This window comes from Myxocyprinus asiaticus, chromosome 35 (genome assembly GCF_019703515.2).
Source record: "Myxocyprinus asiaticus isolate MX2 ecotype Aquarium Trade chromosome 35, UBuf_Myxa_2, whole genome shotgun sequence".
Taxonomy (NCBI): domain Eukaryota; kingdom Metazoa; phylum Chordata; class Actinopteri; order Cypriniformes; family Catostomidae; genus Myxocyprinus; species Myxocyprinus asiaticus.
Genome location: NC_059378.1, coordinates 29947455 through 29968453, shown reverse-complemented (window position 1 = coordinate 29968453; position 20999 = coordinate 29947455). Strand labels below are relative to the sequence as shown.

At 37.7% G+C, this 20999-nt stretch overlaps 1 protein-coding gene across 6 annotated transcripts; it reads right to left on the bottom strand.

Moving 5' to 3' along the window:
* Window positions 1–1190: 1190 nt before the first annotated feature.
* LOC127425972 (heterogeneous nuclear ribonucleoprotein A1-like) lies at window positions 1191–20720 on the bottom strand. Of its 6 annotated transcripts, XR_007894715.1 has the most exons (13): window positions 20590–20720; window positions 19745–19867; window positions 19284–19430; window positions 18739–18949; window positions 18529–18621; window positions 18278–18328; window positions 9770–9832; window positions 6567–6701; window positions 4496–4618; window positions 3744–3819; window positions 2079–3321; window positions 1729–1800; window positions 1191–1319 (listed from the first exon to the last, which is right to left on the bottom strand). XR_007894715.1 is itself a non-coding variant. In XM_051672364.1 (11 exons), the coding sequence occupies exons 1-10, from the start codon at window positions 20599–20601 to the stop codon at window positions 3752–3754; spliced, it is 1026 nt and encodes a 341-aa protein (XP_051528324.1). In that variant the 5' UTR covers window positions 20602–20720; the 3' UTR covers window positions 1191–3321; window positions 3744–3751. The 6 variants fall into 6 exon arrangements, 2 of the variants coding, with proteins under 2 accessions (XP_051528324.1, XP_051528325.1); XR_007894713.1 differs by having other exon boundaries at window positions 1729–3321; XR_007894714.1 differs by having other exon boundaries at window positions 1191–1800.
* Between the last annotated feature and the right edge of the window lie 279 nt (window positions 20721–20999).

Genomic DNA, 20999 nt, shown 5'->3' with positions numbered 1-20999 from the left:
CCTGACTGCTGTTATGCCCCATTAAGAGTTTGTCTAATTTCTCACCCAACAGAATAGCTTTCTCAAAAGTTGAGGCCTCTTGCCAGACCATCTTTCAGTCAAAAACTTTTCTTGCTGCAACAGGCACAAAAAAACTTGAGATAGAAAAGGATTTAATGACAAATAGGTGGAACCATTTCCACAAACACTTGAATGCACAGCTAAAACATGATTTTAAATGTGAACCGTTTCAGACCATAGAATATCAACAGTAATCATTTTTGTCATCGACCATGTCAGACTCTGATTCTCATCCCTAAAGGTTTTCTTGTCACTGTTAAGAGTTACCCAACTATTGGCATTAATGTAATGCTCTTACTTTGAAATTTTGTCCAAATAGTTCTGGGTCATCAAGGTGTATAGCAGTGGATGCATACACAGCCCTGAAATAAATATCAAATTACATTATTGCTATTTCTGAGGACTATCGCTCAGTAAGTGTAGCACTCAATCACAGAGACTGAGTTTTGATTACATTGTTGGTTTTTGGTTGCTTGACCAGAGTTTGAGGTACGATTCTATCAAGCCAAACCCACCTTCATCTTTCAGATATATTCCAGAATCATTCACAGAACTATTCGTCTTGGCTTCCATTGGTGAACATCTTGTTTACTGTTTCAAGGACAAAACTCTCATGCCTATTTCTTTGCACATAACAAGGTTGTTACACCATATTTAGCACTCAAGGCGACCATATATAATTTGAGAATCAACCGTGGAAGAACCCATATCAGTTACTGCCTTGGTAATGAATGAGAATCTTGATCTCTATCTTCCAAATCTTTTTTACCCCATGATCCTCTTGCCAATGAAAGCTTTTCACACTTACAGTATAGGTTTTCCCCGAACACAAAACTTCTAACTTCTCCCTGCTATTTAAAATTGTATTTTCTTTTTAAATCAAATAATAAAAGCCAGTGTTATGCCTTTTCAGTTGACAAATTGTGTCCCCAGATTATGCATCAACCCTCTTACAATCATAATTCTCTATTATTTAAAATCTATTCCAAAACTCAAAGAATCAAAAGGAAGTGAATTTTGCAGGGACAAGTCTCTTGTTTAAATCAACCATTACCATGATTTTGTAGGATGAAAATCCTTGCCCCAGTTTCTTCCCGTTAGTCCATTGGTAAATTAAGCATTCCACCACGTAATGCATGTATCTCAATTTTATTAAAAATAAATAATAAAAACTAAGAGAAATCGCTGTCAAAACAGTTGAAAGACAAAAGTGTCTACTGCTGCCCAGCAGCTATGATTTGGCTCCATGCTGTGATAACCTGGAAAAAAAGTAAAGTTCAGTTTCATAACTAAAAAAAGTAGAGACACCAACACAGCTGACATACTTAAGCCTGGCATTAAATGTCGCTCAGCAAAGAAAACATCTAGAAATTCATACAGATGTGTTTAAAAACCCACAACACTGTTTCTAGATATCAAACACTAATTGTTAGTATTATTCGTTTCACACTTCAGTTTAGTTCGAGGATAGATTACCATTTCAGATATTCTGTCCATCCTAAAACATGGGTAAAAAGCTGGAGCTTTAGAATAGAAATTAAATTTTAAAAACTTTTTTGGGGTAGAGGCTTGCAGCGGTCTTTAGCTAGCCTGGAAGTAAAGAAATTGAATCATTTTGAAAGAGAGAGATGAAATATTTTAAAATTATGTTTAACATATGAAAGTTACCTTCAAGATTATCAGCCAGTTACTGTTGATGCAACGATGTGCCACAGGATTAAAATTCACCAGTTTATCCACCTAGAAGAAGAAATAACCACATTAACATTAAGTGGTCATCACTAAACATGTAGCCAAGCACAGGAAGTCTAAGTCTCACATGCACCACCATAAAAACATAAGTACTTTTATAACAAAAGTTAAAGATACCGATCCTTTAATCAGTTTATAAATTGTCACCGTTATAGTTCAGCAGCCATGTTTTTACCACAACAACGAAATCAACAAAATCTTTTAACTTATTTTGATGTGCACAAATAATTGACATTAAACAAAACTAAAATTCTCCTTTTACCTACCAGTCTGGTATGTTAAATACTTTGGTAGCTGTTTCTCGCTAGTCTTACAAGAGCAATCATCTGTTCTCAAAAAGACTGCTTGCTGTCCCCTGCTTCTCTGGCTCCAAGCGTGGATCTTGCTACTGTCCCTTAGCTGGCGATTCCAATAAGCTAGCCTCTCAGCTGGCTCAATCCAATGGCTAGCCTCTCTTCGCTGGAGCACTTCTCAATAGTCTCTTCTGTTTGTCTAGCCTTTAAGCTGGCTCCTCCCGACGGCTAGAACTTGACACTTCATTGGATAGTCTGATCGTTTATGCGAGTGATCGCCTTCAGTTGGCAATGCAGAGCTGCTAAAACTCCTCATGGACTTCAATCATAAAAACATAAGGACATTCAACTTGTCCAAAAGATGAAACTACATGCTAACTAGCAATAGCAGTATATATATAAAATGTCAAAATGGGGGAAAAAATACTTAGCCCAATAATACAAATAAAATGCACTATCCTACTAAAGTTAATTACGGACATAAACCATTAATGGAAATCCTTTACTGGAAACTTCACTGCAAAGAAAGGTTGATATCCCAGTGAAACCAATGTTGCATTCATTTTGCAGCTACCAAGACCGTTGTACTTCCAAACCTTTTTAATTAATCTTTAAAAAAGTCAAGGTGACTAAATGTTTAAGGCTTAAATCTACAGACAAACCTTAAAGATTGGGAAAGATAGCTACACAAAAGCACACAACAGTTTGGTAAGGGTCCGTTGTGTACTACACAATCATTCGTACACAAGTGAGCGACTGTTGAATATCACATTTAACTAAATTAAAACACAGCAATAATGCAATAATAATTTAAAAAAACTGGAGCGGTTTATTTAATCTTGATTGGTAAATGTTTACATTTAAAAGAGCAAAAGAAAGACACCCTTCTGGTTTAAGAGAAAAGCCAAAAATTAAACCCTGTATAAAACCTCATTGGAATGCTTTGCACTTCACAAACAAAAAAGGGACAATCTACAAACTAGTAAATGTTCGCCAGGATGAGAGTACTTTTGACAAGTTGTTGTCTCCCCCCCCCACCCCCACCCCTCCACATGATTTTCCTCCCCTATTGAACATGTTCTCTTCGCGTGGCAGAGGTTAATACTGCCACCACGCCGCTTGGCTGGGTAGATCTAGGTGTAAACCTGCTTGCTGCTTTCCTTCATTCTCTCCTTTCCCTGTCATCTCTCTCTCTGGCTCTCCTAAGTACTGTGGCCTGTTGGACAATATGGAACATACATTTAGTTACACTTTGCATCCTTGCTTTGCCTTCATTAAGAGCTTAACTGGAGGGGAATGGGTAGTAATAACACAGAAGCAAACCTTCAGGTCAGCTACGACTGTATGGTTAGGACAGTGGCAGGTGGGTTGGCATGTTCTACAGTCAGAAGCTTTGGAGCACAACTCAAAATCGATATTAGTCTCATGATACTGGATCTTTGGTTAAAAAAATTTGAAGGTTTGCTGCTGGATCCCCTGCTCTGAAAACTCAATGGTTTTACCCATTTACTGACCAAATCATGAATGATTATGGGCTAACATTTGCATAGGTCATGGATCTTATGAGATGTTTGTGCTTGGATGTGCTAGAACTAATGTCTAAGTCCAGACACCTTCCAAAAGTGGGGTAATTCTTACCCTGGAACTTAAAACCTCCGGCCACCAGAGCCTCCACCATAACCACCACCACCACCAGAGCCGCCTCCATAACCACCTAAAGGAAAAAAAAAAAGTTTAAGGTTGATGTCTGGCAAATTTTATAAATTTAATATAAAATATAAATGCTGCAATAACTTTTTAAAAGCTTTATGCAACTTTTTTTTTTCCTCTCCTTTTCTCCCCAATTCCCAATGTGCTTTAAGTCCTCGTGGTGGCGTAGTGATTTGCCTCAATCCAGGTGGCGAAGGACGAATCTCAGTTGCCTCTGCATCTGAGACAGTCAATCCACGCATCTTATCACGTGGCTTCTTGAGCGCGTTACCGCAGAGACATAGCGCATGTGGAGTCTTCACGCTATTCACCACGCGCCCCACCGTGAGCGAGAACCACACATTATAGCGACCACGAGGAGCTTACCCCATGTGAGTCTACCCTCCCTAGCGACCGGGCCAATTTGGTTGCTTAGGAGACCTGGCTGGAGTCACTCAGCACGCCCTGCATTCAAACTCGCGACTCCAGGGGTGGTAGTCAGCGTCAATACTCGCTGAGCTACGCCGGCCCCCATTTATGTGACATTGTTTAGACTACCAGATGAGCTTCAATCATAAAAATCTGACAATGTTTGACACTTGGACATAGAAACAAAGAATATGTACTGCATTGAAAAGGTCTAGTCTGAATTCCACCTTAGTTGAAGTGAACCCTGTAAAACACTGAATTGTACACATTACCATATGGGCCACCACCGCTCCTTCCACCACCTCCATAGTTTCCTCCCTTCATGGGGCCATAGTTAGAGGAGGATTGGTTGTTGTAGTTGCCAAAGTCATTATAGTCTCCACCTCCAAAGTTGCCTGCAAAAATACATACATACAAATAATCTACCGAGTCTATAAAATTAATTTCGATATTAGCTGTCATTAACAAACTTTCCGTTTATTTGCAACTCTTTAATTCTGTTAATTATGAGTTTTCTTTGTTAAATTATACAAATGTTTCCATAATGTTAAACTTTGTTTTTGAGCGTTTCCTCAAGTTGTGTAATACAATAACTTAAATGCAATACAAGAACTATTTAAATCAAAGACTAGGGATGTGCGCTACGACTAATTTGACTGTCGTTTAAACGGAAGTTTTGTAACTGACTAGTCTGAAGAGAAACCAACCTTCAGAAAACAGTAAAAAAAATATATATGTTTTTATGCGACCCATTTAAAACACTTAATCTATTCCAAATCCGATGCTAAATTCCACTGAAAAGGGGCATTTATCTGCGACGTGCTCACCTTAAAATATGATCAAATTGTACATTAAATATAGAACATGACATGCATTTACTGAATCAACGTTTGTGAATATTTAATAGACATATGTATTGAAAACAATTGAATGAATAGTGCAGTGTCAATGGAACAACCCTAAAAGCCTGTTCTAAATGGAAATTACCAAGTAAAAGTTACTTAACATATTAAAACAGTCAGGACATTTTTGAAAATAAATAACAGGTAGACTAAGCCAAATCTATGAGAGAGAAAAAAAAGGCCTGTGATGTAGCCTACAATAAACCTAATGAACTCTAAACATGACGTGCACACAGAAAAGATAGTTTAACCCGTTAAGCAGTTGGCACCTCATTGAAAATAGCCTTCTTAATCAGCAAATAAAAAGAAATGGCATACCTAGTCTAAAACAGTTATTTTCTAGGCTACTTAAAAGCAAACATTTTTTGAGGAGTAAAATTAACACGTCGACATGGTCCAGTGAAAGACGGGACTTGACTCACCCGAGGCGGCTCTCCTGCGCTTGAAAAAGACTGCTCAGTGGAAAAATAACATCCAAGCATGCAGATGTAAAGAAGACTCAAATGTGAAAACATCCTTAGGGACTTCCAAACATTTGGAAAGCCGATTCCCGCATCACCGAAGTGACTTCATAACTACTTTGCTGAGTTTAATTGTCTAGCGAGAGGACATTTTCCTGCGCGCGCTGCGAGTGAGAGAAGGAAGCATGCGCAGCCTGAGGTGAAATTAAACTCTGTATCTGCTCCTTTTTTTTAATTTTTTTTTTTTATAATATTTGTATTATTAATTCTATTTAAAATATGTAACATTAATATGACAGTAATTTAAGTGCAGCCTCTGTAAAAATATAAAGCCAAACATAAATGTGTAAAAATGTTGAACAGTTTAATGGGGGGAAATATTAACCGACTAGTAATTCCAGTGTCGACTAGCAGCATCAGAACAGTTTATTCGACTAGTCTCACACATTCCTATCAAAGACTTTTGTAAATTAGATTATTTGTATTTAATTAAGATATTGCCATTTTTAAAGTCTTGTATCTTTTTTCATAAGATTACGGATTTCACTGTTTAGCCAAGGTAATGGCACCATTTTTCTATAACATTAAGTGCGTGTAGTATTTATCCACCAATTTAGTCACAGTTTCAGTTCAAGAACTACAAGAATTCCCATCATTTCTATGCAAGAAATTATCCCAATCAACAGATAAATCAACCATGTTTAATTTTGTGGTTACTATGATTTTACTGCAAAATATCATGGTGATACTACAGTTACTGTACTAAAACCATGTTTAATGTTTAATAAAAATAGATGGTTAGAGTTAGGTTTAGGGGTCAGTGTAGGCCAGGGTGTCTGTGAGACTAAACACAAACATGTTGCAGTGATGCCCCTTATACTGTATATTAGTTTTTATACTGTGCAAATTGCAGTTATCGTTATTTGCACTTAGTTTCTGAAAAAATAAATAAAAAAAAAAAGCTCTACAAGATCACTGACCTCCAAAGTTGCCTCCACCTCCATTGTTGTAGTTATCATATCCACCACCACTGTAGCCTCCTCCCTGGTTGCCATAACCACCACCACCGCTGCCACCTCCGTAACCACGGTTACCGCCTCCACCATAGCCACCACCTGGGAAATAAGAGCATCTACATATGTCAGCCTTCTACTTTGCGAGTAAATCATTCAGATATGGAAAAATGTTGCCCTATGCGACTAAAATATGTCAGTTATTAGGCACTGGCTAGTACATATACAGATTTCACTCTGCAGTGATTGAGCGGTGTAGTGGCGAAGTCAAAGTCTTTTTACTGAATAAGAAGCTTGCAATCAAGCTGGATTCAGCCTCATCTATAACTGCATGTTGTGTCTCATGAGCACACACACTCTGAAGGAAACTGACTTTATTTGGCTGCAGTGGGTCCGGAGCTTTCATGGATTGTGGTGTCTCCATCGCTTTAGTTGAACCATGATATGCCATATTTACATTTACAGTGCATTCAGAAAGTATTCAGACCCCTTCATTTTTTTCTTTTTTTTCTTCACATTTTGTGTTGCAGCCTTATGCTAAAATGCTTTACATGATTTTTTCCCCCACATCAATCTACACTCCATACCCCATAATGACAAAGCAAAAACCAGGTTTTTGATAACTTTGCAAATTTATTAAAAAGAAAAAACTGAAATATTACATTGATAGAAGAATTCAGACCCTTAATTCATTACTTTGTTGAAGCACCTTTGGCAGCAATTACAAGTCTTTTTGGGTATGATGCAACAAGCTTTGCACACCTGGATTCTTCTCTGCAGATCCTCTCAAGCTCTGTCAGGGGTGGGGACCGTCGGTGCACAGCCATTTTCAGGTCTTCCAGAGATGTTCGATTGGGTTCAAGTCCGGACTCTGGCTGGGCCACTCAAGGACATTCACAAAGTTGCCCCAAAGCTACTCTTGCGTTGTCTTGGCTGTGTGCTTAAGATCATTGTCCTGTTGGAGGTTGAACCTTCAGCCCACTCAGAGGTCATGTGCGCTCTGGACCAGGTTCTCATTAAGGATATTTGTATTTTGCTGCGTTCAGCTTTCCTTCAACCCTGACCAGTCCCCCAGTCCCAGTCGCCGAAAAACACCCCCACAGCATGATGCTACCACCACCATGCTTCACCGTTGGGATGGTATTGCGCAGGTGATGAGCGATGCCTGGTTTCCTCCAGACACGACACTTGGAATTGAGGCCAAACTGTTCAATCTTTGTTTCATTAGACCAGAGAATCCTGTTTCTCACAGTCTGAGAGTCCATTAGGTGCTTTTTCATGTGTCTTGCACTGAGGAGAGGCTTCTGTCTGGCCACTCTGCCATAAAGCCCAGATCGGTGGAGTGTTGCAGTGATAGTTGTCCTTCTGCAAGTTTCTCCCATCTCCACACATGATCTCTGAAGCTCAACCAGAGTGACCATCGGGTTCTTGGTCATCTCTCTTACCAAGGACCTTCTCCCCCGATTGCTCAGTTTGGCCAGGCGGCCAGCTCTAGGAAGAGTCCTGGTTGTTTCAAACTTCTTCTATATAAGAATTATGGAGGCCACTGTGCTCTTGGGAACCTTCAATGCAATTTTGTAGCCTTACCCAGATCTGTGCCTCGACATAATCCTGTCTTTGAACTCTACAGGCAGTTCCTTTGACCTCATGGCTTGGTTTTTGCTCTGATATGCATTTTCAGCTGTGAGATCATATATAGACAGGTGTGTGCCTTTCCAAATCATGTCCAATCAATTGAATTTGCCACAGGTGGACTCCAATCAAAGTGTAGAAACATTTCAAAGATGATCCAGAGAAATGGGATGCACCTGAGCTAAATTACAAGTGTCATAGCAAAGGGTCTGAATACTTATGTCAGTGTGATATTTAAGCTTTTTCTTTTTAATAAATTTGCAAAATTATCAAAAATCTGCTTTGTCATTATGGGGTATGGAGTGTAGATTGACGTGAAAAAAATAAAAGCATTTTAGCATAAGGCTGCAACATAAAATGTGAAAAAATTATGAGACCTGAATACTTTCTGAATGCACTGTACATTGCATTTAATCACGTTAACTCTAATTTCGGTTAAACTTTTCCATGGACTGTTTTCACAACATTCTCCGTTCTACAGCATGACTACAGACGCTGTTCTGTGCCTGTTGGACATCTATTAGAAGGTAAGTGTTAAAAAACGAGCGCTTGTAGATTTGAATTTGAGAACTTGTACAATAAATATTTGTTCAAGCAAGTCAATACACATTATGCAAGTAAAAGTTTCCTTTTGCCTCTTTCGTGTATTGTGTCTAAAGATGAGAATTTCATGTCTCTTAATACCCTTTCTGTTATTTACAGTCAGTTGTTGACCAAAAAGTAAAAGAGAAATATACATTTTAATTACGCATTGCCCGGATGAGGTACCAACAACTGCGTAACTTTTATTAGTGTGCGCTGCGCTTATTCAACCGTAAAAACTTGCTAGCTGAAGCTCGCGGAAACATTTTCTCTTGAAGCAACAGAACCAATTTAGTGCTTATTATACATATCAATGTAAATGCAATATAAATGTAAGAAAATGTAGTAAATGTTTAAAGGGACAATCATACATTATGAAATATTTTCACTTTAAAAAAAAACACTAAATATAAAATATTTTAACAATTAGGCTAAGCATTTTGCAGCATCTATGCAGGGGTTTGGTTAAAAAAAAAAAAACTTTAACATTGGTATAGTAAATAATTTTTATAATATAATTATTAATTATGTGTAAGAATTTTCATTATTAGGTTCCAAACTTGAATATTTTGTTAAAAATGTGTATAAAATTTGAAACCGTGACAATAGTTTGTATTATTAATACAATTAATCATATAAATGTATTTGAAATTTGTAAAATTTTAATTGCTAAAATATTATTTAAATTATATTTTTAAAAAAAATTTACAACCTCACATACTGTATTACGTTAAGTCATACGTATTACTATGTAAAGATGCTCCCTTCCTGGTTAACTTAATATCTTTCTCAGTTTTTAGATGCATTACGTTAAAAGATGGTGAGTAAAACCAAAAATGTACAAGCCAGTGGCGATCCTTTCTCCAACGTGTCCATAAAGGGTTGTAAATAATCTGTTTAATTATTTGGTTTAATGTGAACAATGTACTTTATGGTTTAAATTAAATCATATATACCATTCCCTCCATAGCCATTAAATCCATCATCGCCACCATAACCTCCTCTTCCTCCATATCCACCTTAAGAGGAAAAAAAAAAAACATTGATTAAAAACAAGAAACAGTACACTGTGGACCACCAAATCTATAAAAAATATAAACATGTATTAGTGATAAACTGAAATTAAATTCTCATCAGAAACTAAAAATTCTGGAAACCCTTTCCCAAAAAAGGTTATTTTAAATTAACTTTGGAATAAAATTCTAAATATAATATTTGTCCAAATGTTTGCCATCTAAAGATAGTGTATTGTTAACATGTAGGCTCCAACAACTTTTAAAATAAAATATTGTTCTTAAATACTTCACAACTTTGTAAAAACTGACTTTTGGCTTATACAAGAACACTTTTCCCTCAAAGTGCTAATAACACAATGACCATTGCATATTTTGTTATACTTTTCAGATGTAAAACATGAATTAGTGCATATGCAAGTGACAACAACTGTGTTTGACACCCTGGATGTAGAATTCGGCTCGAAAGAATGTGGGGATATTTGGCATCTGCAATTAGTGGTGGCCGATATGACCAAAACGTGATATCACGATAGAAGTCATTTTATACCACGACAACAATATACAGTATATCACAATATAGTAAACATTTTCTGGAAAAACAAAAATTGATTTATATTTTAAAGGTGCTGTAAGCAATTTCTTTTTCATGGAAAGGCATGCAAAAACAAATTCCTACTCTCTGAAAGATATTACTGAATTAAGTGTCATGACCTCTCTCACCGGTCTCTGTGACAGCTCTAGACTCTGTAAACAGCAAACAAGTGTCCACAGACCGTGACGCTTTCTGCCAGTCAATCATTTTGCATGTTCTCGTAGTATTGTAATTGCAGCAAATTGAGGCAATGCATTTTTATGTCATACTGCTCATAACAGTTGTCAGTTGAGGGCGCCATTTTGCTGCTGTTGTTTTTAACAACTATTTCTGCTCCAAAAATGCTCATTTTGGTATCTTTGGGGTTTTGGGAAGAGGGGGTGTAGCTAATCCAACAGCTCAGTCTTGTGGAAGTAGAAAAGCTGAAATCACTTAGAGCACCTTTAAAAAGCCTATATTATGCTAATTTACAGGTTTGTGATTTTATTTTGGGGGTAAACCTATTCTAGTAGACATGCTCTAATGTTCAAAACACATTCTCATACTGCACATTTCTGTAAAACCTATTTACATCCTCTGGCTCAAATGCTCTGATTTAGGTCCCATCACTTTAAAGCCGCCCTTTTTGAAACGCCCTGTCTGCTCTGATTGGTCAGCTGGCCCAGTCTGTTGAGATTGGTCAACCGCGTAGAGCGTGTCGGATATGTAACGCCCCTTACCAAGTTTCAGGCTTCCTTAACAGCAGTAAACACTATTGTAACTATGGTAACAATGGCGTCGGTTTTTGCCGTAACAGTTTGAGTCCGATAATAAAAGTCCGGAAAAACAAGCTGATCGACCCGAACCACCTTCACAAGCGTGACTTGAGCAGGCCGTTTCACAGTGGTAAGTTTTAATTTTGTAGCTTTCTTACAATGTTGATTATTGTGAACCTAACAAAGATTTAAGTAAAAGACACGTAGTGCATCCAAGTTAGTAATTTTTTGCTGGAATGGGTGTAGTCGAACTTTTTTCGCCCGAGATATGAACAGAGGCTTACTCCCGGTTGGACATTACCGGGTTGTATTTGAGAGTAAGTTAGCCGTGGACTACTGATAGCAGCTGTAACATTACAGCTTGTAATTATATAATTATACAATACTCCAAAGAACAACCATTTTGTTACAGTTTTAGGTAAAAGCTGTCCCACAGCTGAATAGTAAACCCTTACCAAAACAAAATATTACATAGCAAGTTATCAGAGCACTACCGTGGATTGCAAACGTAAAATTACCGTTTGTAAAAATAAATCCATCTCCACACTTGATCACTATTCATGATAGTAAGAATGACAATCTGCATAATTCTACACAATTGTAGGTAAAAGTGGACCAGAAGCTGATTAGCAAAACTATTTCAACAACATTATCTAGCAGGTTAGCAGAGGCCTACAGCAGTGCACTGGGTGTACACCGTAGCTACAACACAAAACTCTGCATTTTAACTCTCGGTAGCAGATAAATCCACACATAATCAAGCATACTTATAGGTTGTGATCCTGAAGTGCCAGATTGTCCCAACAAAAATGGGAACTGCTCTATCTTTCAGGAGAAAGCATCTTGAAAATCCAGCATTGGTTGTGGTTGTACAGCTAAATAATTAAAATAAATTTTAACCACTGATTCTTCAATTCTTCTGCCTTTGGAAGTCCAAACAAAGAGGTTTTGCTTTTGCAGTGAAGAAAACAGCGTCTTCTCGAAAAGGCGACAACACTAACCCAACTCATCCTGGCCTTTGCTATGACTACCTTTGTTTGAGGGTGGGCCAAAGTAGCCCTTAGGCAGGCATTATGCAAGTGTGTTACATAGTGACATAGATACTTTACAGAAAGTATCTTGTAGTTCTTTAACAGTGTTGTCTGTGGGAGAGAATAACTCCCTTTTGCATGGACTTTGTGCTTTGTAACATTGCAGACCATTTACATGCACAAACAGCTATACTACACACTAAAGGAAAGGTAAAATCCCAAAAAGCATAATAGGGCCTCTTTAAATAACCATATTGTAATGCCTATATTTGGGAACTCCAGTCAGTGAATTAAATACTTTATAAATGAAAACTACTTAATTCTCTCTTTTTGAATTTTCACATTTTTTTGTTTTGGAAATTTAACCTTACCAAAATGCTAAATTTCTCATTATGCCACATTTCAGTCTGATGTTGTTAACCAATATTATTATAAACTTTCCTCAAGAAACTCAAGATCTCAAAGCAATGCAAATACATTTTTTTTTTTAAATCCAATGAAAATAAAACTAAAATATCAAATAAACACCTCTTGCAAAAAGAAAAATTGACCAAATTAACGTGGCGTGCATCTTTTGGCTTCAATAATATTATTTTGCATGCTTCATTTTGAGGTGGTAAAACAGACTGCTTGTGTTACAAGTGATTATAGTCGTGCAACAGTTTACAGATTAAATTTTTCTGCTCGGTGTCGGCTTTTGTTAAGCCACACCACAGATGTTGCGCATGTTTTAATAACAAGCTCCTCTTCATTTTCCTGACCAGTTTGGGAGTCATCCCATTCTGTGGAAATGTCTTTCTCCATTAGGGTTTTTACTTGGCCAAAAATGATTGTGTTGCGAGTGATCCAGCTCTGCGCTCTCCTGTCTCTGGAGCACAAATTTCTGGAACCCTGCTGGACTCCCACACATGTGAGAAAAACAGATGGGCAAGTCAAAAGAGAAGCATATTTAGCACTTTTGAAAGTCATTTAATTTGCTTAGGTGGCCGAAAAAAAAAAAAATTAAATTCTCTCAGTCTCACGTGAAGCCCTGCCCACTGATAGATAATCCCACGTTGCACATATTCAAATTTACTACGTGCAAATTATGTCCAGAAGTGCTTGCCGTAGCTTTCTGCTTTGATTTAATGTGCTTGTTGTCTGTCCACGATGAACTTGAGACTTAAGCCGCACTGTCATTAAACTATTTTTGGTTGGATTGTCGTCACAGACAGATTTCCGAGGTCTGTGACAAAGCCCCCGAATTGTAGCCAAATCTGTGTTTGCTACAGTCGGCGATGCTTGTAAAGTATGAGCAGTTCAGCAATGTGATCTGAGCCAGTCTTCCACATAATCTTGTAACGCGAGCGACGCAGCAACAACGGCGAACTGATCACATTTTATCCATCATTGTTCAAGAATAGAAAGCCACAAATTTTATCATTTTATTTTACTACAATAAGAATGAATATTTAACAAATAAATACATGGTCTGAGCATTAACCTGTTGATGCTCATTGACCCCACCCCTGGGTTTGACTTTGCTTAAATGAGTTCACATTTACTATATAGTGTGCTGTTCAAAATTGTTCATAATGTTGACAAATTATACATCTTTATAATATGTCAACATTATTAACTCTTTTTTGACTAGACTATATAGTAAATGTGAACTAATTTAAGCAAAGTGACATCAGTTCCTGAGGGGGGGGGATGCACATCAACAGGTTAAACTTGACATTGTACCATTTTATTTACCTCCAACTTTTTTCCCCAAAACAGACACCGACAGCCTGTCCGTGTCTACCCAATCATTATTTTTCAACAAAATCAACAGACAGACAACTTTTGGAAAGCAAGCTGATTGTGACCCTTAGGAAAAATCCTGTGATCACCAATTTCTCAATTGCAAGATCTTTTTGTACGAAGTGCTGAAACCCTATTGTAATCGTAGGGTTTCAGTTTTATTATTACTGTCCGCTAGAACTGACCAAATCTTAAGGCCTACCAATTCCCCACAGTCTACTCATTTGTTTAGAACATATATGGGAAAACAGGCCATTGAAATGAAATAATTTCTTTTAGAAAACAATGTATGCCCACCAATCTTGTTTGAGGATGAGTATGAGGATTCATGGTTAAAATGTTTTATGGAGATATAAAAGCCCTTTTATTTGTTTTGTTTTTTAACTATCACTTATATGCAACATGGAACACAATAGTCTATTTACAGTAATCGGTTCATTGAGAGATGTTTTTACTCTTGCATTGTACTGGAGCAGTTGCGGGCATGGTTATACTTGTGCTACAAACTGACTAGATCACAAAATCTTGTCGCTTGCCATGTACAATGCCCTTAAGTATCTGGACATTCTGTTCCTTCTTGAGTAATAATTTCACATGCAAAGACTAGCCTTTACTCCCTCAAGTAAGCCTGTTTCATATTACATCTGTGGGGAAGAGAGATGCACATCCATGTGGCTTAACAGCAAGCTTACATTTACCTTTGACTGACAGCATACAGACCTGCGGCTTTATTCAGTGAACAAAGTTCTTTGAGTTCCTACGTTGAGTTTTACCTGTGATAACGGCAATAAAACTAAAGTATTTATCTGAAGTGGGGCATTGCAAAATATTTCAGACATAATCGTCTTGAAATCTAATTTGCATAAGGGAGATTTTGTATGTAGGAGTAGGTCAAAATATCGATTTTCCTATGCATCGCAGTCATCATTTGAATGATCTTGATATCAATTCTTAAATCCCAAGATCGATCTTTTACTATGCACAACCCTCCATTATAATGAGTGGAAATCATTCAAATTTGCAATCAAATTTTGCGCTATGCTACTTAAATGTATATATTTGGCAACTGGCTGGTAAATGTTTACATTTCATTCACCAGTAATTGTGTTGTATATTGGTGAAATATTCAGCAGTGAGATCCTTTCACTGCATGTTGAGTGTAAGTTGTTCCGTGAAATGTATTTCCAAAAACAAGATCCACGCGACTCATTTGTCATAGAATAATGTCTCTTTTAATACTCTGTTAAAGTCAGTTGTTGATCAAAAACAACAAAAAATAAACATTTAATTCTAATCACACATGGCACAGATGAGATAAAGCATCGAGTCTCTCGTTAACGTGCTCATTTAACATTCCTCTTTCGTAAGTCGCTTTGGATAAACGCGTCTGCCAAATGAATAAATGTAAATGTCATCTTTATGCTCTTTATAGAAATGTCGGTTTTGTTAAAGAGACTGTACCGGTTTAAGCACGTTTTCAACAAATCAATGCAAATACTTGTTAACAGTAATAAATTATGCAATTAAACAACAAGCATGTAACAAATATGAAGTGATATTTATTGACTGAATAAATAATTTAATATTTTCATAATGTACATAGTTAGAATTAACAGCATTAGCTGGGAAATAATTATTCATATGTATGCAAAAGGTACATTCTAACTGATAAATACCAATATGAATCCATACTGAATCGAAATTGAATCTGGAAATCTACACCAATACCCAGTCCTAATCGTATGTACATTCGAATGGTCATTAATTTAAACAGAACAGAACTCCAACCACAAAAAAATAAAAAAATAAAAATCGATTCAGTTAAGGTTTTTGTAGTCCGAAATTGAAAAACAAACAAAAACAAACAAACAAACAAAATCTGACTTTTACAAGCCTGATCCAAACCAGATTCGTAGGTTGTTTGGAATCTGATTAAAATCTGTCTTTTAATGTGTCTTAGTCTGAACGGTCAGATCAAACCGGCATCTCACAGCAGTTATAGCATGTGTAGGGCTTTACTGGTTGTTTAGATCAGTGTTACTATCAGAAATAATTAATAATTATTCAGCAAAACGCCAGTACAGGAACAAGATTGAAGGACAGTTTAACACCACCAACTCTAGAAGCATGTGGCAGGGAATTAATATCACAGACTACAAAGGGAATAAAAACTCCGCCGTGAACACCGCTGCCTCTCTCCCGGATGAGCTAAATACATTTTATGCTCGTTTCGAGGGAAATAGCACTACCTACATGGAGAGAGCTCTCGCGGCCGAAGCTACAGAGGTTAGTTCGCTCTCCGTCTCTGTAGCGGATGTAACCCGATCTTCCGACAGGTGAATATCCGTAAAGCGGTGGGTCCAGATGGCATTCCGGGCCGCATCAGAGCGTGCGCGAACCAACTGGCTGGTGTTTTTACGGACACTTTCAACCTTTCCCTCTCCTTGTTTGTGGTCCCCACATGCTTCAAAACATCCACCACTGCGCCTGTACCAAAGCAATCCAAAATCACTTGCTTAAATGACTGGCGTCCTGTTGCTCTGACCCCCATCATCAGCAAATGCTTTGAGAGACTAATCAGAGATTACATCCGCTCTGTGCTGCCTCCCTCACTGGACCCATTGCATTTTGCTTACCGCAACAACTGCTCCACTGATGATGCCATTGCATCTACACTACACACTGCTCTCTCCCACCTGGAAAAAAGGAACACTTATGTGAGAATGCAGTTTGTAGACTACAGCTCAGCATTCAACACCATAGTGCCCTCCAAGCTTGATGAGAAACTCTGGGCTCTGGGCTTAAACAGCTCGCTGTACAGCTGGATCCTGGAATTCCTGTCAAGCAGACGCCAGGTGGTTAGAATGGGCAGCAACTGACCCTCAACACTGGAGCCCCACAGGGCTGAGTTCTCAGCCCACTCCTGTATTCCCTGTACACACGACTGTGTGGCAACACACAGCTCCAGTGCCATCATTAAGTTTGCTGATGATACGACGGTGGTAGGTCTGATCACTGACAATGATGAAACAGCCTACAGAGAGGAGGTGCACACTCTGACACGCTGGTGTCATGAGCACAACCTCTCCCTAAATGTCAGCAAGACAAAGGAGCTTGTGGTGGACTTCAGGAGAAGAGAAAGAGAACACAGCCCCATCACCATCAATGAAGCACTGGTGGAGAGAGTCAGCAGCTTCAAGTTCCTCAGTGTCCACATAACTGAGGAACTCACATGGTCTATACACACTGAGGCCGTTGTGAAGGCGGCTTATCAGCACCTCTTCTTCCTGAGACAGCTGAGGAAGTTTGGAATGAACAGCCATATCCTCACACGGTTCCACACCAGCACTGTAGAGAGCATCCTGACTGGCTGCATCTCTGCCTGGTATGGCAATAACACCACCCACAACTGCAAAGCCCTGCAAAGGGTGGTGCGAACTGCCAGACACATCAGAGGTGAACTTCCCTCCCTCCAGGACATATATACCAGGCGGTGTGTGAAAAAAGCTCGGAGGATCATCAGAGACTCCAGCCACCTGAGCCATGGGCTGCTCTTACTGCTATCATCAGGCAGGCGGTATCACAGCATTAGGACCCGCACCAGCTGACTTCATGACAGCTTCTTCCCCCAAGCAATCAGACTTTGAACTCTTGATCTCTCACGATCAATATACATCAGCTTTGCACTTTATTAATCTTATCTCACACTGGACTGTCATAAATGATATTCTCTCTTAACAACACACTGGCAACTGACTATCAACTGACAGCCTGTACTGTACTGACATTCAATACAACCTACTGTACATTTTATATATACTATTTTTTATTGCATAATGTGTATTCTATATTGTGTGTATTGTATACTGTACATTGTGTTATTATTTGTATATTGGTTTTTAAATTGTGTTGTGTAAATCTGATGTTTATTGTAAATTGGTATATGTCTCATCACAGTCATGAATGCTATGTTGCTTGGAACTGCACCCAAGAATTTCACACACTATTGCACTTGTGTATATGGTTGTGACAATAAAAGTGATTTGATTTTAAATAAGTCATTTCCACCTTATTTTCAATTTGTTGATTCAGCAATTTCATTAGAGGAATTTTCATCAAATTAAATAGAGTAATCGCATTTAAAAAAAACTGTTTCTGCTTCAGATTTTTTGCATTTATGCTTTCGGCCCAAAACTTACAATTTTGAAAATTACACTATGACATTTTTGGTGCCCAAAATTGATGCACTCCTAACAGGTATATATAGCAATACTCAAAACTGTACCTCCATAGCCTCCTCTGCCAAAGTTGCTGCCGCCACCACCACCTCGGCCACCTAAGATGGGTTTTCACAACAGTTTAACTAATTAACCCTATCACATCTGACAATTTCTATAATGCATGACACATCAAGAAAGCTCTAATAAAAATGGTTCACTTTATATCAATATATTTATTAATATATATCCATTTATATGCAATAAATTAACCTCAATGAAGCAAAACAATATTTCATTTGCAGTACTCATTTCTCACCTCGTGGATTCATTGAAACCCTGTTCATTTCCTCTCTGGAGAGAGCTTTCCTGACCTCACAGTTATGTCCATTTACTGTGTGGTACTTCTGAACTGTGGGTTAAAGGCAAAAAAAAAAAAAAAATTCACTGAAGCTATTGGGGTATAAACTAACAGCCACTGAGCTTTAGCAATTAAATGCTTTATATATAAATGAGGGGAATCACTTACTGACAATTCTGTCAACAGAGTCGTGGTCATCAAATGTGACAAAGGCAAATCCTCTCCTCTTATCACTGTTCTTCTCAGTCATGATGTTCACCTCCTCGATTTTACCAAACTGACAGAAATACTCACGCAAATGTTCTTCATCCGTATCTTCTTTGATTCCACCCACAAAAATCTTTTTAACAGTGGAGTGAGCACCTGGTTTTGATGAGTCCTGAAAAGATTGGATGAGTAATTCATGAGGCACAAAATTAACTCAACAACAGATTAATTCACAATAGGCGCAAATACTTTGACAGACCCAAATAAAGGGTATAAAAAATAAAAAAAAATTAAACTGGACTAATACTACTATCAAATATCAAATTGTCGAATATTTTAAACTGAAAAATTAATAACTTAAATATATTTTAATATTAAAATATAAGATAAATTAAACTATATAATGTTAAGCACATGTATTTTACAACATTTAATATATAGTGAAACATTTATTGGAACATTGGTGTTGTGATCCAAGTGTATTTAGAAAGACAAAATTAAAATACTTCTCTAGACACGGCCCTCTTGGGTTCAACAGCTCTTCCGTCCACTTTATGTGGACGTGCATCCATTGCTGCATCTACCTCACTGGCTGAACTATAGGTCACAAACCCAAAACCTCTTGACCTCTTTGTGTTGGGGTCCCTCATAACCTGTAAAATATATTGGGGGGGATGGAAAAACACATCAGCAGCTCATTTCAGAGATTGCTAACATTCATTAGCAGGCCTAGACGGAATCTGCACATGCAGAACTTTGCAGAAATCTCAGTCTTTCACATAAGTTCTATGCATTCTCCACTCCTTGCATGTTTGATCACTAAATATTTTGGCTAATTTGATACAGCCAACAATAAGAGTGTAGGTCTTAACTCTATTTAACACATTTTAACAGTTAAAATCAATCCTTTTCACAGATTTCACCTAGGAATGTACATTAGCATGTGAATCCATACAAATGTACTTACCACACAGTCTGTAAGGGTCCCCCATTGCTCGAAATGGGCTCGTAGACTCTCGTCTGTTGTCTCAAAACTGAGTCCCCCGATAAACAGTTTACGGAGCTGCTCGGGCTCACGGGGCGCCTGTTGCTATGAGAATCAAAATCAATGTGAATATTTTATATCTATAAATAAAACTAAAAAAAAATTATTTTAATAGCACACCACTGCTATTTGATCAGATATCCGGGCAGCTATATTTTTTTCACGCAGCCACACTGTTGCTGCCATAGGTATCAAAATTAAATGTAATACATAAAAAAATACAAAGTCAAGTATTTAAGGAAGTGTCTAGGCATTTTCAACTCCAAACAGACATTGTCAATGTACAATAAAAATTAACATTAATTATTTTTTTCTTTTTAGTTACTAGCTTGTTCATTCATTCACGACATCACTGCACGTGCACAGCCAATATTATATCGGTATTATCTATCAGTGATGCACGAGCGCATCTGCAACCGTGCGGCCTAGTGTGCTTACAGGACATATACTTATATAAAATCCGTACAAAACAAATTTACATATTGAAACACAAACAAATGCTGTTCACACGACACTAATGAGCGCAAAACAATCATTTCAAAGCAATAAACGCGTTCAAATGCGTTTCAGCTCGTGCATCGTTTCGAGCCGCTGCAACGAACAAAGAGACGAAATGAAGCCACGCACAAACAAGTTTTTTTCAAAAACTCGTCTCTCTTAATGAATTGATTCGCTATTTTCGGTTACACTTGATTAAAAACCATTCACATACCGCTTCTCAGACCAAAATAAATCAAAATTTGAAACCATAATATCAAATGTTTCACCTCTTTAGACATGGCGCTCTCTATATGACTAGCAGCAGACCTCGAGCAGCCTCTTTACGAATGTAAGCAGCCAGAAACCGCCGTTCTGGTGAGGTCACGACATGTCGTGACGTCACAAACAGAGGCGATTCTTCTTCTGGTATGTAATGGCGGTTGGCAAACCAGCTTTAAACTGTATTTTCCGCCGCCTACTGTACTGGAGTGTGAAGCGTCGAAATGATTAGAAAACAAGCAAACAATAATAATAATAATAATAATAATAAAACTATTCTGTTCGCAAATTGCGTTTCTTGAGACAAACGATTTTAAAATCATCTCCCTGATAAAAATGTTTTGTTAATGTAATTTTTAAAAATTACACGTTTTGCTTTATATGCTAATCATGCATGGTATGCTTGAGCAGAGTTCCA

What these genes read in the sequence shown, in the direction of transcription:
- LOC127425972 (XM_051672364.1), bottom strand. An exon ending in AGGTGGAGGCAACTTTGGAG is followed by an intron (nt 4,619 to 6,566) that starts GTCAGTGATCTT and finishes GTATTTTTGCAG; the next exon opens with GCAACTTTGGAGGTGGAGAC. An exon ending in GAGCGGTGGTGGCCCATATG is followed by an intron (nt 3,820 to 4,495) that starts GTAATGTGTACA and finishes TTTTTCCTTTAG; the next exon opens with GTGGTTATGGAGGCGGCTCT.